The sequence below is a fragment of the Rana temporaria genome, chromosome 3 (assembly GCF_905171775.1).
Source record: "Rana temporaria chromosome 3, aRanTem1.1, whole genome shotgun sequence".
In the NCBI taxonomy this organism is placed as follows: Eukaryota; Metazoa; Chordata; class Amphibia; order Anura; family Ranidae; genus Rana; species Rana temporaria.
Window position 1 is genome coordinate 31,203,242 of NC_053491.1, and position 17,100 is coordinate 31,220,341.

General features: G+C 43.3%; 1 protein-coding gene across 12 annotated transcripts in view; it reads left to right on the plus strand.

Annotated features, from left to right (window-relative positions):
* Window positions 1–17,100, plus strand: part of AKAP13 (A-kinase anchoring protein 13) — a 423,120-nt gene that overhangs the window by 224,943 nt on the left and 181,077 nt on the right. For 11 of the 12 annotated variants that reach the window (XM_040342370.1, XM_040342380.1, XM_040342375.1 and 8 more), the window contains one exon: window positions 14,258–14,319. In XM_040342370.1, coding sequence (XP_040198304.1) covers window positions 14,258–14,319 — 62 coding nt within the window. The remainder of the gene's footprint in view (window positions 1–14,257; window positions 14,320–17,100) is intronic. The other variant, XM_040342371.1, reaches the window with a different exon arrangement.

A 17,100-nucleotide genomic window follows, 5' to 3' on the forward strand; every position in this document is an offset into this window, starting at 1 on the left:
AAATGCACTTATTACTGTATAAATGTGACTGGCAGGGAAAGGGGTTAACACTAGGGGGCGATCAAGGGGTTAAATGTGTATCCTAGGGAGTGATTCTAACTGTAGGGGGAGGGGACTCACAAGGGGAGCAGCCCGATTGGTGTTCCTTTGTACTGGGAACACACGGATCGGTCTCCTCTCACCTGACAGGACGTGGATCTGTGTGTGTCTACACACAGATCCACGTCCCTACTGTGTGACAGGCAATCGCGGGTGCTAGGCGGACATCGTGGCCGCCAGGCACATGCAACGGCTCCCGAGTGACGCCCCCTAGAGGCTTGGGAAGCCAAAGACGTCATATGACGGTGGCCCGGAGGGACGAAGGGTTCCTGCCGCCGTCATATGACAATACAGCGGTAGGGAAGTGGTTAAAAAGAAGTCGGTCTCATCATGTGTTGCACATAAACTAAGCTAACCTGTCTTCTAGATATGAAAAGGTAAATTTGCTTGTTTTGTGTTCCAATTGTTAGAAAGGTCAGCGGTCTATGGATCTGTAGCTATAGCATGGTTTCACTTTGTAGCAAACACATTACAGCATCTTTTCTTCTGTTCTTGCTATATACTGATATTGTTACTCTAGATCAGGGATATGCAATGAGCGGACCTCCAGCTGTTGCAAAACTACAAGTCCCATCATGCTTCTGCCTCTGGGTGTCATGCTTGTGGCTGTCAGAGTATTGCTATGCCTCATGGGAAGTGTAGTTCTGCAACAGCTGGAGGTCTGCTAATTGCATATCCCCGCTCTAGATCAGTGTTCCTCAACTCCAGTCCTCAAGGCGCCCCAACAGGTCATGTTTTCAGGATTGAAGCAGCTGTGGTAATTACTAAGGGGGCGAAACTGATCAAATCACCTGTGCAAAATAATGGAAAGCCTAAAAACATGACCTGTTAGGGCGCCTCGAGTTGGGAAACAATGCTCTAGATTAGCCATTGTCAACTAGGGTTCCTTTAGACCGGGGGTCTCCGTATTTTCCAAACAAAGGGCCAAGTTTACTGTCCTTCAAACTTCAGGAGGGGCGGAGTGTGGTCAGTGGGAGTAAAAAAAATTACATAGCGCCTGTGATCAGTAGGAGGAGAAAATGTGCCCAATAATGGGGATCAGCGATAGGATTAACGCCTTATCATTGGTGTCGGTGAGAGGAATAATGCCCCATCGTTGGTATTGGTGGAAGGAATAGTGCCCCATTGTTGGTGTCAGGGGGAGGTATAATGCCCCATCATTAGTGTCAGTGGGAGGAATATTCAGCCATCATTGGTGTCAGTGGGGGGAATATTCAGCCATCATTGGTGTCAGCAGGAGGAATAGTGCCCCATCATTGGTGTCAGTGGAAGAAATCGTGCCCCATTGTCTGTATTCGTGGGAGGAATGGTGTTTCATAGCTGTGGGAGGAATTCCCAAGGGCCAGATAAAGGGTGGTATACAGAATAATTCCGCGCTGCCTTAAGGGTAAGCTGCTGACACACCAAGTAGACAAATTGCAACGATGTGGAAACAAAAAAAGTGTAGCGCTAATCAAAATATATAAATGAATAAATAAATGGATATGTGAAAACTAAAATGAATAAATACGTAAAAACTTAATAAAGTGCTCAAATATTGATAGTGAACAAATGTAAATAGAAATGTCCCCATAAGCACACTATGAAAGTCTATATGCAGGAAATATAAAACAGGTGCAAGAATGCAAAGACTATCTGTCCTTAGGCTGGGTTCACACTACTACACTACTTTCATCCTACTTTGCTCTGCTACATTGGTCCTACATTGATCCTACATTGGTCCTACATCCATCCTACTTTCATGAACAGGCTCCTACTTTGGTCCGACTTCAATGATATTCAATGGGCCTGAAGTAGGATCAATGTAGGACCAAAAGTAGTACAGGGAGCATTTTCAAAGTCAGAACGACTTGTGTAGGACGCTACAAGACGCTCTCATAGGGAAACATTGAACACAGAGCAAAGAAGGATGAAAGTAGTGTAGTAGTGTGAACCCAGCCTTAGAGAGATCAAACTTGTTGACAAAGTTCAAACCATGCAGATCTGTGCCATGCAGATAAAGGCTGCACCGAGCCCGGGAGCCGCAGTTTGGAGACCACCACTCTAGAGCAGTGGTACTTAAAGGGGTTGTAAAGGTTCGTCTTTTATTTTCTAAATAGGTTCCTTTAAGCTAGTGCATTGTTGGTTCACTTACCTTTTCCTTCAATTCCCCTTCTAAATGTTTTTTTCTTTGTTTGTATTTCTCACTTCCTGTTTCTACTCAGTAAGCTTTCCACCATCATCCGAGTGGTGGAAAGTCATTTAGAACAGCTTACTGAGGAGGAACAGGAAGTGAGAAGTTCAGACAAAGAAAACAAAGAAAAAAAACATTTAGAAGGGAAATGGAAGGAAAAGGTAAGTGAACCAACAATGCCCTATAGCTTAAAGGAACCAATTTAGAAAATAAAAAACAAACCTTTACAACCCCATTAGGCTTTTTTGAGTGATGAACCCCTTTTAAAAATCCGATTAAATCTATAGACCTCCTGCCCAGAAATCTTCACATAAACACATCTTTGCAGGCAGGGAATATATGTACTTTTATTTTATTGAAATGTGATTGCCTCATACATATATTACATACAGAGTTTGAATAAAGTAAATAGTCTCAGCAAAAAACTCCATCCCTTTTCATGCAAAAATGTATGACCACTCCTGACAGAAATGCAATCATCATACAAATTGAATTAAACAAAACTTGTTTAGTTCTGCTCAAATCAACTACTACTACTACTACTACTACTACTACTACTACTACTACAACTATTATTATTACTACTACTACTACTACTACTACAACTATTATTACTACTACTACTACTACTACTACTACTACAACTATTACTACTACTACTACAACTATTACTACTACTACTACTACTACTACTACAACTATTATTACTACTACTACTACTACTACAACTATTATTACTACTACTACTACAACTATTACTACTACTACTACTACTACTACTACAACTATTACTACTACTACTACAACTATTACTACTACTACCAGAGCTTTTTTTCTCAGAAAATAGGTGCAGGAACTCAACCACGACCCCGTTCAGATTTCACAAACAGTAGATGGGTCTTAAAGGGGCATTAAATACCAGGATTGCATTACATACAGAGTGCAGAGTTCAGGAGGATACACACAGAGTGCAGAGCTGTCACTTGTAAACACAGAAACCAGACTTCTATGTTTACAAGTGATTGTGGTGAGCAGGCACCAAAGGGTCTGAGCCAGAGGTGGTGGAACGGAGTTCCCCCTGAAAAAAAGCCCCGACTACTACTATAAAATGAGAATTAGCACTTGCTATTATGGAGTGGCACTAGATGGCGGTTGTGCAGAGAAAGATGATAGACGATTAAATGGTAAAATGGGCCAACAATCAGTCAAGAGACTCCTAGCGGTCAGCCCTATAAGCAGTGGTAGGGGATGTTATTTCTTCCAATGGAAACTATTGATTGGGAAAAGGTAGGATGGCTTTCTAGTGACCCTCACAGACCCCATGAGAAACCCATCCATGGGCCGCTTAGGGCTCCATAGACCCCCAGGTTAAAAACCTTTGCTCTAGGCCCGGGTACAGGTTTTAAACTGGTGGACCTCCAGCTGAACTACAGGTCCCATGAGGCATTGCGAGGCTGACGGTTACAAGGACGACTCCAGCAGGCAGAGGCATGATGGGACTGCAACAGCTGGAGGGCCGCCAGTTTGACACCCCTGCCTGGGGTTGTGAAGGTTTCTTTGGCTGAGGCTCATTTGCCTCCCATCTGATGCCTGCATGGTTCTGGGACCAATGCCAAATGACAATGATCTTTTTAGCTGCCTGTAAGGTGGTATTCTGACCACCCCTGTAAGGAGGACGTTCTTCCCATGACCACCATTATAAGGCGCATCCAGTTCAACCACAAAAAATAAACAAACAAAATAAAAAACATAGTACAATCCCATACACCCAACTCCATACCCACAGTTGATCCAGAGGAAGGCACAAAACCCCAGCAGAGCATGAGATCCAATTTGCTACAGCAGGGGAAAAAATTCCTTCCTGATCCCCCGAGAGGCAATCGGATTTACCCTGGATCAACTTTACCTACAAATCTTAGTACTCAGTTATATTCTGTACATTTAGGAAAGAATCCAGGCCTTTCTTATAGCAATCTACTGAGCTGGCCAGAACCACCTCTGGAGGGAGTCTGTTCCACATTTTCACAGCTCTTACTGTGAAAAAACCTTTCCGTATTTGGAGGTGAAATCTCTTTTCCTCTACACGTAAAGAGTGCCCCCTTGTCCTCAGTGTTGACCGTAAAGTGAATAACTCAACACCAAGTTCACTGTATGGACCCCTTATATATTTGTACATGTTGATCATATCCCCCCTTATTCTCCTCTTCTCAAGAGTGAATAAATTTAGTTCTTCTAATCTTTCCTCATAGCTGAGCTCCTCCATGCCTCTTATCAGTTTGGTTGCCCTTCTCTGCACTTTCTCCAGTTCTCCGTGATTGTGTGATTTTTGCCACGATTTTGATGCAACTTGGATCTTGAGGTCTATAGACCAAGTTGGACCAAAGTAGTGCAGGGACTACTTTGAAGTCGCTGCGACTTGGAAGACGCACAGATATGAATGGCACTCGTTGGAAAGCATGGGGTAGGACTTGTCGTGCGACTTTGCAGTCCCAAGTCGTACAAGTGTGAAAGGGGGGCTGGATTCCTGTGAAAAAGTTGAGATCGGCTGCTCTAGGCGATATTTTAACCGCTTCAGGTTCAAGGCAACCATATCGACGTTTTTAACCCCTGCACTGCCGCTGCTTACAGTTGCAATGTTTTGCTTCTGTCAAGCGGTCTCTAACTTTTTAGCCAAGCAAATAATGAGCATTCTCATTACTGGAAGTGACACCTTCTACACAATAGTAAATTATCAGAAGGCCACATTTTCCCTCCTGTAAAGCCTTTACAAGGATGACGTATCAGCTGTGTATAGGAGTGGCTGAAAGCCGACACCAGGGACAGGTAATTGCCGGCAGCTCCTAGTTTTCCTGCAGCTTGGCTGGTCTGACTGCTGTTTTGTAGCCTATGATTATTATTGTACACCTGTTATCACACACCGACATGTGTTACATTGCTGGAAATCACTGCATTCTGCTATTGTCAATGCTTTGCCTCTGTCTGCTGCCCATAAACTACACATACACACTTTGTATGGGGGGATTTGAATGCTGTTCTTTTAGATAATCGGAAGTCATTCAAAATAAAGCTATGGGGGGGGGGGGGGGTGATATTTTTTAAATGAGGATTTCTTCCCCTTTTTCAGTTGAGGCACACGGGCAAGGTTGTTTTGTGGTGGTGTTGTTTTTTTAATTACTGTAGTTGGTCTTTAGCCAAGGTTCACATTGGAGCAATTTGTCATGCGATTTAACCACTTAAAGCGGGGGTTCACCCTAAAAAAAACTTTTTTTTTTTTTCTAGCATGCCATCAAGCATACTAGCGCGATCTACAGTACGCCTTTATTTTATTTTTTGGCGCCGTACTCACTGTTTACTGCCGTAATGAAGTTTCAGACTCCCCGCGGGGAATGGGCGTTCCTATGCACAGGGAAGATGATTGACGGCCGGCTATGGCACGTCATGCCTCTCCGAAGATAGCGAAATAGGACTTGCCTCTTCACGGCGCCTGCGCAGTCAGCTCCGATGTCTATGCGCAGGCGCCGTATAGCGCCGTGAAGAGGCAAGTCCTATTTCGGCTATCTTCGGGAAGCATGACGCGCCATAGCCGGCCGTCAATCATCTTCCCTGTGCATAGGAACGCCCATTCCCCGCGGGGAGTCTGAAACTTCATTACGGCAGTAAACTTTGAGTACGGTGCAAAAGAAAAAAAGAAAGGCGTACTGTAGATCGTGCTAGTATGCTTGATGTTATCATAAAGCGGTGTTTCACCCTAAAAACAAGTTTCTAAGGACCGCCTAACACCGATATACGTCGGCAGAATGGCACGGCTGGGCACAATCACGTACCTGTACGTGATTGTTAAATGCCCAGCCGTGGGGCGCACGCCCGTGACCCATTCCGAAGCTCCGTGACCGCGGGCCGCAGGACTCGCAGACCCAATCGCCGCTGGAGTCGCGCGATCGGTCCCCGGAACTGAAGAACGGGGAGAGCTGTGTGTAAACACACCTTCCCCGTTCTTCACTGTGGCAATGTCATCGATCGTGTGATCTCTTTTATAGGGAACCACAAATGATGACATCACACCTACAGCCACACCCCCCTACAGTTGGAAACACAGGTGATGTCACACTTAACCCCTTCAGCGCCCCCTTGTGGTTAACTCCCAAACTGCAGTTGTAATTTTCATAGTAAACAATGCATTTTTAATGCATTTTTTGCTGTGAAAATGACAATGAACCCAAAAATGTGTCAAAATTGTCCGTGTCCGCCATAATGTCGCAGTCACGAAAAAAATCGAGTAGTAAAAAATAAATAAAAATGCAATAAAACTATCCCCTATTTTGTAAACGCTATAAATTTTGCGCAAACCAATCGATAAACGCTTATTGCGATTTTTTTTTTTTTTTTTACCAAACATAGTTGGAAGAATACGTATCGGCCTAAACTAAGGAAAAAAATCTTTTTTTTTATATATTTTTGGGGGATATTTATTATAACAACATGTAAACAATATTGCATTTTTTTCAAAATTGTCGCTCTATTTTTGTTTATAGAGCAAAAAATAAAAACCGCAGAGGTGATCAAATACCACCAAAGGAAAGCTCCATTTGTGGGAAAAAAAGGACGCCAATTTTGTTTGGGAGCCACGTCGCACGACCGCGCAATTGTCAGTTAAAGCGAAGCAGATATCTGGTGTGACGTTACTCCACACCAGATATCATTTTCAGGGCTTTTCTGCCCACTTTTATTTAACCGCTTCAGCCCCGGGAAGATTTTACTCCCTTCCTGACCAGAGCACTTTTTACAATTTGGCACTGCGTCGCTTTAACTGACAATTGTGCGATCGTGCAACGTTGTACCCAAACAAAATTTGCGTCCTTAGGGGGCGATCAAGGGGTTAATTGTGTTCCCCACAGTGTGTTCTAACTGAAGGGGGGTGGGACTGACTAGGGGAAATCACAGATCGCTGTTCATACTTTGTATGAACAGACGATCAGTAATTTCTCCCCTGAAAGAACCAGGAGCTGTGTGTTTACACGAGCGATTGTGGATGCCCGGCGGTCATCCGGGCACTCGCATCGGCACCAGGGGCGAGCAGCGGACGCACACCCCTAGTTGCCACAGGGCGAAGCGACGTAACATAAGGCAGTTTCACCCAGCCGAGTTATGTTGCTGCAGTAAAACTGCGGTGGCTGGACGGCAAGTGGTTGAACGCACATCAAAAACCTGACACAAGTATGTCTTCCCACACAGAGGGTTCTCACCATCACTGCCAAACATAACATTCAACCTCCTGGATCTCTTGTGGCAGCTTTTCTGCTCCAAGTATCCCTTCAGGTTCTCTCCTGAACTTTAGTATCTTTGGTTCACCAGACCATGAAACGCGTCTTGGTGTTTCTGCACTTCAGCTCTGCGTTTTCCTTGCAGCTACCCAACCGCTCTGTCCCTCATGGACTCTTTTGGGGCACCTCTGACCCCCATGTTGGACCCTGTCTTTCAGCCTCCTTGGCCTGTCCTGGACAGCCTGGTGCAAAAAAGCACTGACCCCTTTCGGGGAGGGCGAGTCCCTGAGCTCTATCTCTGGCTCTACTTTAAGGCTTCATTTCCATGGACGTTTTTACAGCCACTTTTTTTACCCTGTCCATGTTTTTTTTTTTTTTTTTTGAGCTGGAGCTCAAAAACGCTGCGGTAGCGTTTTTGCGCATTTTTTAACGTCTGGCGTTTTTACAGCTCTAAGGCTGGAGCTTCAGAACGGGAGGTCCTGTTTTTTTTTTTTTTTGCAGCTTAAAAACGGCTCAGCCATCTACAGCTCAAAAACGTCATGGTGGGCATGAGGCCATAGGCTAACATGGAGAGCCGTTTTTAAGCTGCAAAAAAAGCTCAAAAAAATGGCTGTAAAAACGTCAAAAAATGTCCATGGAAATGAAGCCTAAAGTCAGTACACACCTGATCAATTAATGTGCTCGCTTACTCCAAAATCTGGCCTGGACTGCTTTATCACACAGTGGCCTGGGATCGCTGTGCCACATAATGTCCATTCACATTCCTGTTCTCAAGGGGTTTACACTCTCGAAGGTCCCCCTAACTAGCATTCATACACGCACATACAGGGGCCAATTTATACCGGAGCCAATTAACCTTCCAGCATATCTTTTGAAGTGTGTAAGGAAACCGGAGTACCCACTCAGGCTCAGGGAGAACATGCAAACTCCAGGCAGGTAGTGCTGTGGTTCTGATTCTAACCGACAACCCTAGTGCTGCCAGGTGGAAGTGCCAACCACTTGTTTGAGCCCCAAGTTTAGCTCTAGTAGCTCTTCTATTGGATCAGACTACACGGGCCAGCCTTCCCTCCCCATGTGCACATGTGAGCCATGGCCGCCCATGACCCTGTCACCGTTTTGCAGGTTTTCCTTCCTTGGACCACTTTTGGTCAGTCCTGTCCCCTGCAGACCAGGAACATCCCACAAGAGTAGAGCTGCACGAATAATCGTCAAGAATCGTTATCGCGATCTTTTTCCAGTTGCGATTCTTAACACAGGGTTTCACAATCTTTTTTTTTTTGTTTTTTTTTTGTTTACAAACTTTTTTATTTGGTACAAAATGGTGGTACAAAAAGCAAAATGGCATACAAAAAAAGAGTACACATAAGAAAATGTCCAGGAGTCAAAAAATAGACATGTCAAAGATCGTGAAACCCCATAAGATTTGTATAGGCTTTTACGATCTTTGACATGAAAATAATTTTCTCTCTGCAATTTGACATGAAAAGAATTTCCTGTCTGCTCTCAGCCAAAAGTCAAAGTCTGGGCAATCTGCCAAGTTTTGAAAACATTCTTTATCAGTGGAAAGTTAAGTCTAAACATTGTATCACATTGACTTTTACATCAAAGGAATAAACTTCTGTATGTTAACCACTTAAAGCGGTAGTTCACCCTCACTCACATGATTTTACCATCGAGACAGGCATTGTAGCGCGAGCTACAGTATGCCTGTCCCGATTTTTTTAACCCCGGACTCACCTTGTAATCGTACATTGTAGATTTCGGCTCCCGCGGGGAATGGGCGTGCCTATGGAGAGGGAGGATGATTGACGGCCGGCCCTGACACGTCACTCTCCCCGAAGACAGCCGGAGTAGGTCTCGGCTCTTCACGGCGCCTGCGCACAGGCTATGCGCAGGCGCCGTGAAGAGCCAAGCCTATTTCGGCTATTTCCGGAGAAGCGTGACGCGCCAGAGCCGGCCGTCAATCATCCTCCGTCTCCATAGGCACGCCCATTCCCCGGTATCTTCGATGTACGAGTACAAGGTGAGTACGGGGGTAAAAAAATCGGGACAGGCATACTGTAGCTCGCGCTACAATGCCTGATTTTATGGTAGAAGAAAAAAAAATTTTTTTTTGCGTTCATAGGGTGAACCCCCGCTTTAAAGACCTTAGGTGTTTTTCAGATTTGGTGTTTGCAAGACTAAAACAGTTTTTTCTGCTAGAAAATTACTTAAAACCCCCAAACATTATATATATTTTTTCTAACACCCTAGAGAATAAAATGGCGGTCATCGCAATACTTTTTGTCACACCGTATTTGCGCAGCAGTCTTACAAGCGCACTTTTTTTGGAAAAAATTCACTTTTTTTAATTAAAAAATAAGACAACAATAAATTTGGCCCAATTTTTTTATATATTGTGAAAGATAATGTTACGCCGAGTAAAATGATACCCAACATGTCACGCTTTAAAATTGCGCCCGCTCGTGGCATGGCGTCAAACTTTTACCCTTAAAAATCTAGATAGGCGATGTTTAAAAAATTCTATAGGTTGCATTTTTTGAGTTACAGAGTAGGTCTAGGGCTATAATTATTGCTCTCGCTCTAACGATCGCGGCGATACCTCACTTGTGTGATTTGAACACCGTTTTCATATGCGGGCGCTACTCGCGTATGCGTTCGCTTCTGCGCACAAGCTCGTCAGGACGGGGCGCTTTAAAAAAAATTTTTTTTTGTTTTCTTATTTAATTTTATTGATTTTATTATTTTTTACACTAAAATATAAAAAAAAAAAAAATGGTCACTTTTATTCCTATTACAAGGAATGTAAACATCCCTTGTAATAGAAAAAAGCATGACAGGTCCTCTTAAATATGAGATCTGGGGTCAAAAAGACCTCACATCTCATATTTAGGCTTAAATGCAAAAAAAAAAAAAAAAAAAAAAAAAAAATTTTCATTTAAAAAAATGACAAAAAAAAAATTGTCTCTTTAAGAGGCTGGGCGGGACTGACGTTTTGACGTCACTTCCGCCCAGCAGAGCTATGAGGACGGGTGGGGGCCATCTTGCCCTCACTCAAGTCCTCGCTCTCCAGGCGGCAGCATCGGATCTCCTCCGCCGCTACCGACGGCTCCGGTAAGCGGCGGAGGGCGCGGAAAAGCGGCGGGAGGGGGGGGGCCCTCTCCCGCCACCGATAACGGCGATCTCGCGGAGACCGCCGTTATCGTTTACACGGCCGCCCGCTGAAAACATGGATATCTCAGTTGTGGCAGCAGCTGCTGCCGTTACTGAGATATCCATGTTTAAAAAGAGGACGTACATTTACAATATGCGGGTCTTTAAGTAGTTAATTAGGAACGTTTAACCACTTAAACACCAAACCTTTTTCTGACAGCTCTTTTCAAGTTAAAATCATTATTTTTTTTTGCTAGAAAATTACTTGGAACCCCCAAACATTATATCATTTTTTAGTAGAGACCCTAGAAGAAAAAATGGCGGTTGTTGCAATATTTTATGTTGCACTGTATCTGCGCAGCAATCTTTTTAAATGTAATTTTTTGGGAAAAAATTACTTTTAATGAATAAAAAAAAAAAAAAAACAGCCAGTAAAGTTAGCCCATTTTTTTTTTTTTTGTATAAATGTAAAAGATTTTACGCCCAGAGGCGATTAAGTTCGCATGTGTTGCGCTATACAAGTTTCTCACTCACTCAGAATCGTGATCTTCATTCTAAGCAAAAAAATCGTAATTCTCATTTTGGCCAGAATCGTGCAGCTCTACACGAGAGGTGCAGTTTTGGCGTTGCTCTGACCCAGTCGTGCCGCCATTACCTTACCCATGGCCATTTTTATGGTTTCAACACATGAACTTCAGGGACAAGTTCACTTGCTGCCTAATATATAAAAAAACACTTTCAGGTGCCATTATAACAAGATAATCCATGTTATTCCCTTTACCTGTCCTAATGATATGGCAGATCGGTGTGTTCCTCAAGTTTCTTAGCATTTTGTTTTCCCCGATGTACAATGTATTTACGTGTACACTCCCATCTTTGTCCCCAGAACTCCCAACAATGGATTCATTATCTCAGGTTACCTAATCGGTGTTGTGAGAAGTTCCACAAACTATTTTTACCTTCTGGTACTTGACGAGCCTTTGCCAGCAATAAGTGGGCACACACAAGTCACAACAAAACCAATGCTTTGATACAAGTCTTATTAGTCCCCACAGGTTAGGGTGGAGTGCTTTCTTTGGATGGGGCACAATGTTTTTAAGCAACTGACATCAAAGGGTTTCCTTCATAGAAACATGTACGGAAGATTTAACACTGCAATGTATTGAAGTTTCATTTTGCAGGTGTGACTTTTGATTTGGAGTGATACTTAGTAAGGTTCTTCTTTGGGACTGATGTACTGCTTTAAAAAAAATTGGGGTGCAGGTATATGGTATGGCTTAAAGCATGGGTGCTCAACCTGTGGCCCTCCAGCTGTTTTGCGAAACTACAAGTCCCATGAGGCATTGCAAGGCTTACAGGTACAATCATGACTCCCAAAGGCAGAGGCATGATGGGATTTGGAGTATCACAACAGCTGGAAGGCGACAGGTTGAGCACCTGAGTAAAGAGATGGAGCATATTATTTGTATATAATGTATTTATTGGCGTATAACAGGCCAATGCATTATTTAACATTTCTCTACAATTTCCAAACTCATTATATACTGCTGAAGTGAAAAATCGAATATGTTATTTATGGTATTGAGGTATGAACATGCACTACAGACCAGTGTTCATTTTGAAGTCAAATTTCAATTTAGTTTTAGTCTTTGGGGCAGATCCACAAAAGTATTACGCCGGCGTATCAAGCGTAATTTCAAATTTTACGTGTCATATCTTTGTTTTGTATCTTCAAAACAAGATACGACGGCATCTCGGCTAGATCCGACAGGCGTACGTCTTAGTACGCCGTCGGATTTAAGCTGCAATTTTTCCGCGGCCGATAGGAGGCGTTTCCGTCTAATTCCACGTCGAGTATGCAAATTAGCTAGTTACAGCGATCCACGAACGTACGTCCGGCCGGCGCATTTTTTTAACGTTGTTTGCGTTCGGCTTTTTCCGGCGTATAGTTAAAGCTGCTGTTATGAGGCGTACTCAATGTTAACCACTTAAGCCCCGAGCCTGTTTTTCAGATTCGGTGTTTACGAGACTAAAACATTTTTTTTTGCTATAAAATTACTTAAAACCCCCAAACATTATATATTTATTTTTCTAACACCCTAGAGAATAAAATGGCAGTCATTGCAATACTTTTTGTCACACCGTATTTGCGCAGCGGTCTTACAAGCGCACTTTTTTTGGAAAAAAATCACTTTTTTAAATTAAAAAATAAGACAACAATAAATTTGGCCCAATTTCTTTACATATTGTGAAAGATAATGTTACGCCGAGTAAAATGATACCCAACATGTCACGCTTACAAATTGCGCCTGCTCGTGGCATGGCGTCAAACTTTTACCCTTAAAAATCTCGATAGGCGACGTTTAAAAAATTCTACAGGTTGCATTTTTTGAGTTACAGAGGAGGGCTAGGGCTAGAATTATTGCTCTTGCTCTAACGATCGCGGCGATACCTTACTTGTGTGATTTGAACACCGTTTTCATATGCGGGCGCTACTCGCGTATGCTTCTGCGTGCAAGCTCGTCGGGACGGGGCGCTTTAAAAAAAAAATTGGGGGGGTTTTCGTATTTATTTTTATTTATTTTACAATTTTTAACACTGAAATTAAAAAAAAAAAAAATTATCACTTTTATTCCTATTACAAGGAATGTAAACATCCCATGTAATAGAAAAAGCATGACAGGTCCTCTTAAATATGAGATCTGGGGTCAAAAAGACCTCAGATCTCATATTTAGGCTTAAATGCAAGAAAAAAAAAATTGGAAATTTTTATGTTGTTTGCGTAAGTCGGTCGCGAATAGGCATTTGCGTAGAATGACGTCACCGTCGGAAGCATTGGCTTGTTCTGGGTTAATTTTGAACATGCGCACTGGGATACCCCCACGGACGGCGCATGCACAGTTAAAAAAAAAAAACGTTGTTTACGTCGGGTCACGACGTATTTACATAAAACACGCCCCATCACAGAGATTTGAATGGCGCGCCATTACGCCGCGAAAGATACATTACGTCGCTGTAACTTACGGCGTGAATCCTTTGAGTATACGAAAAAAAAAAAAGTTACGGCAGCGTAGTGTATCTTAGATACGCTGCGCCCGTCGTATTATTGCGCGCAGGTATGTGGATCTGCCCCTTAGTCTTTTAACTAAAATGCAATTTTAGTTCCATTTTAGTCATCTCAATTGTTTTAGTTGACTAAAATAGTATTAATGTATTTCGTTTATCATGTTTTAGTCGACAAAATGAACACTGACCAGACCCCCCCCAAACACATTACTGCAGTCACAAAGCTGTGCTTCAAGGAAAGTAAGGTATGTCGTGTTCGGCAGGCATAACTGCAGGTCACTGTGCCCCATAGAGGTGAATGGGCATACGGCACACCCGTATCCAATGGACACAGTTTTGCCTGCGAACCGCAGTCCAGCTGCTGCATGATCCACCTTAGATCGTAAGTCAGAAGCTAGGCCCATGTTAAAAAAATAAAAATAAAAGTCAAATAATTATGTTTTGTAACTTGTAGATGGTCTTTTGTTGCACAGATCTCACTACATTTTTCTTTTTTTCTTCTAAGCAGAAAATCTTGAAGGGAAACCAGAAGACGAAGTGGATTTTGTGAAAGACAGCGTATTCATGGTAAGAGGTGTCTTAATATCGCTTTGCATTCCATAGATTATATTTGGTTTTCATAACCATTGGACACTTGTAATTCTGATGTTATAAAAGTGCATTGCTTTCCAGAGCTGTCTGTATTGGGGGTGCTGGGGGGGCTTTTTTAAGTTTGAAAGAATTTAATGGTTGTGTTTGTAACGAAACGTCCCACACTGCGCTTGAGTGTTTCCGTCATATACCGCTTCCTATCAGTCTGGATATAGATATCGGATATTCCAGCTGCTCACAACACACAACGAGACGAGACTTGTTTGTGTGCTAAACATGGAGTGTTTATTAGGACCAATAATGCAACCTTATATACAGTTTAAAGAGGAGGTAACCAGAACATAAATTAACATGAGCTAATTAACTAATCATTTACCCAGACTAGGCGACTCAGATATGACCTTTCAGAGTAGACGTCACGTCTCCGCTCACCTGCTATACAATACACATTATCATAAGTGTAAACACAGGACATCTTCACACAATAGCAGGGTCAATTAGCACAGACAGATGGCTGGAGGTGATGGCATTGGCATCTAACAGTATGTGTCCCAACATTATGAATGAGTCACTCTTACAATTAACCCGTTGAGTTCAGAATCAACAAACAGTAAATAGTTCTTTACAGATATCCTGGAATATATTGTGGATAATAATTACATAGTAATCCCATCTCAGGTAGTCCAAGATATCATTCCTCAGTCATCCTATGCCCCTAGTGGACATAGGATGATTTTAGACATAAGGGGGTCCGGTGATGTCCCTGGTGAGTCTGTCACAGTGTTTATATTTTCAAACCAAGAAATACAGTAGTAGGGAGGTGCTATGAGCAACACTTGTTCCATCTTTCTACTTCTTGACACTCCCAACTTAGTAGGCCTATAAAGACCAACACTGTATGGACATACTAGTCTAGCTAAAGCTGGCCATACATTATACATGTTTTTTATTTATTTCCTTTAGATGTGCCTTCAATTATGTAGTGCAAGGGCCTGCCTGATTTCATATTAATTGAAAGTGTTTTAGTTTGACTTCCATATTATATGGTTTTGGAAAATTTTACAAGAAAATTGTATATTGTATGACCAGCCTAACTCTCGTTTTACAGATTAAAGCTGCCCATACATGAGTCTGGCAGCAGCATTCATGATGGATGGAAGGGGGGATAGAGTATGCAGCGGTAAGCCAATGAGAAGGGAGTTGCAGTAATCAAGGCGAGAGATGACCAGGGAGTGAATTAAGAGCTTTGTGGTGTCATTGGTTAGAAAGGGGCGTATTTTGGAGATGTTGCAAAGGTTGAGGCGGCAAGATTTGGACAGTGATTGGACGTGAGGCTTAAAGGAAAGTTCAGTGTCCAGGACTACTCCTAGGACCTTGACATGTGGGGATGGGCTGATAGTTGGGCCATCAATTTTGACAGAGATATCAGGGGAAGAGGCATGCGGAGGAGGGAAAATGATAAGTTCCGTTTTGGATAGATTGTTTGAGGAAGTGGTGTGACATCCAAAGTGATATATCTGATAGTAAATTAGTGATACGTGAGGAAAATGAAGGAGTGAGTTGAGGGGTAGAGAAATAGATTTGAGTGTCGTCAGCGTAGAGGTGGTATTGGAAGCTGTGGGAGGCAGCTGACCCAGGGAGGAGGTGTAGATTGAAAATAGGAGAGGTCCAAGAACAGAACCATGGGGGACCCCAACAGAGAATGGAAGAGGAGAGGAGGAAGTAGAGTTGTAAGTAACGTTAAATGTGCGGTTGGATAAGTAGGTAGAGAACCAGCGAAGAGTACAGTCACGGAGACCAAAGGTGTGGAGTTTTTGAGGAGGAGTGGGTGGTCAACCGTATCGAAGGCGGCAGAGAGGTCCAGGAGTAGGAGCACAGGATAGTGTCCCTTAGTTTTGGCCATTAGTATATCCTTTGTTAGTTTTATGAGAGCAGTTTCTGTGGAGTGTTGAGGACGAAATCCAGACTGAAGGGGATCAAGAAGGTTATTATTAGCAAGGTATACGCTCAGTCGGTTGTAGACTAGACGTTCAAGGAGTTTGGATAAAAAGGGGAGCAAGGAGATGGGGCGTAGGTTGTCAAGATTGGATGGGTCCAGTGAGGGCTTTTTAAGTCTAACCCAGGGGTCTCAAACTGGCGGCTCTCCAGCTGTTGCAAAACTACAAGTCCCATCATGTCTCTGCCTGTAGGAGTCATGGTTGTAACTGTCAGCCTTGCAATGCCTCATGGGACTTGTAGTTTCGCAACAGCTAAAGGGCTGCTAGTTTGAGACCCCTGGTAACCCATCCTGCCTGGTATTAAGTTTTCCTTGCCTGGTGAAACCAGTTATACTGATCAGTATCCCCCCACCCAGGTTTCTCACTGATGCAGTTTCAACTTGCGGCTACCACTGATCCCACGTTGGCAGTAAATTTTCATTGACCTGTCCCCTTCTTTCCCTTTGGTCTGATGCCGGTAGTCTTCTGGATCCTGAGAGGGCCCCTCTGCTGGCCGGTCATATAATTGGACAGGCAAACTCACTCCCTAATATTTGGGATTGTTGATCTCCTGTGCCTAGGGCTGGGTCTGGGGGACAGAAGGAATCGGAGGGGGTAATCTTCTGGATCCTGAGAGGGCCCCTCTGCTGGCCGGATTAAATAATTGGACAGGCAAGCTCACTCCCTAATATTGGGGATTGTTGATCTCCTGTGCCTAGGGCTGGGGGACAGAAGGAATCAGAGGGGGGTAGTCTTCTGGATCCTGAGAGGGCCTCTCTGC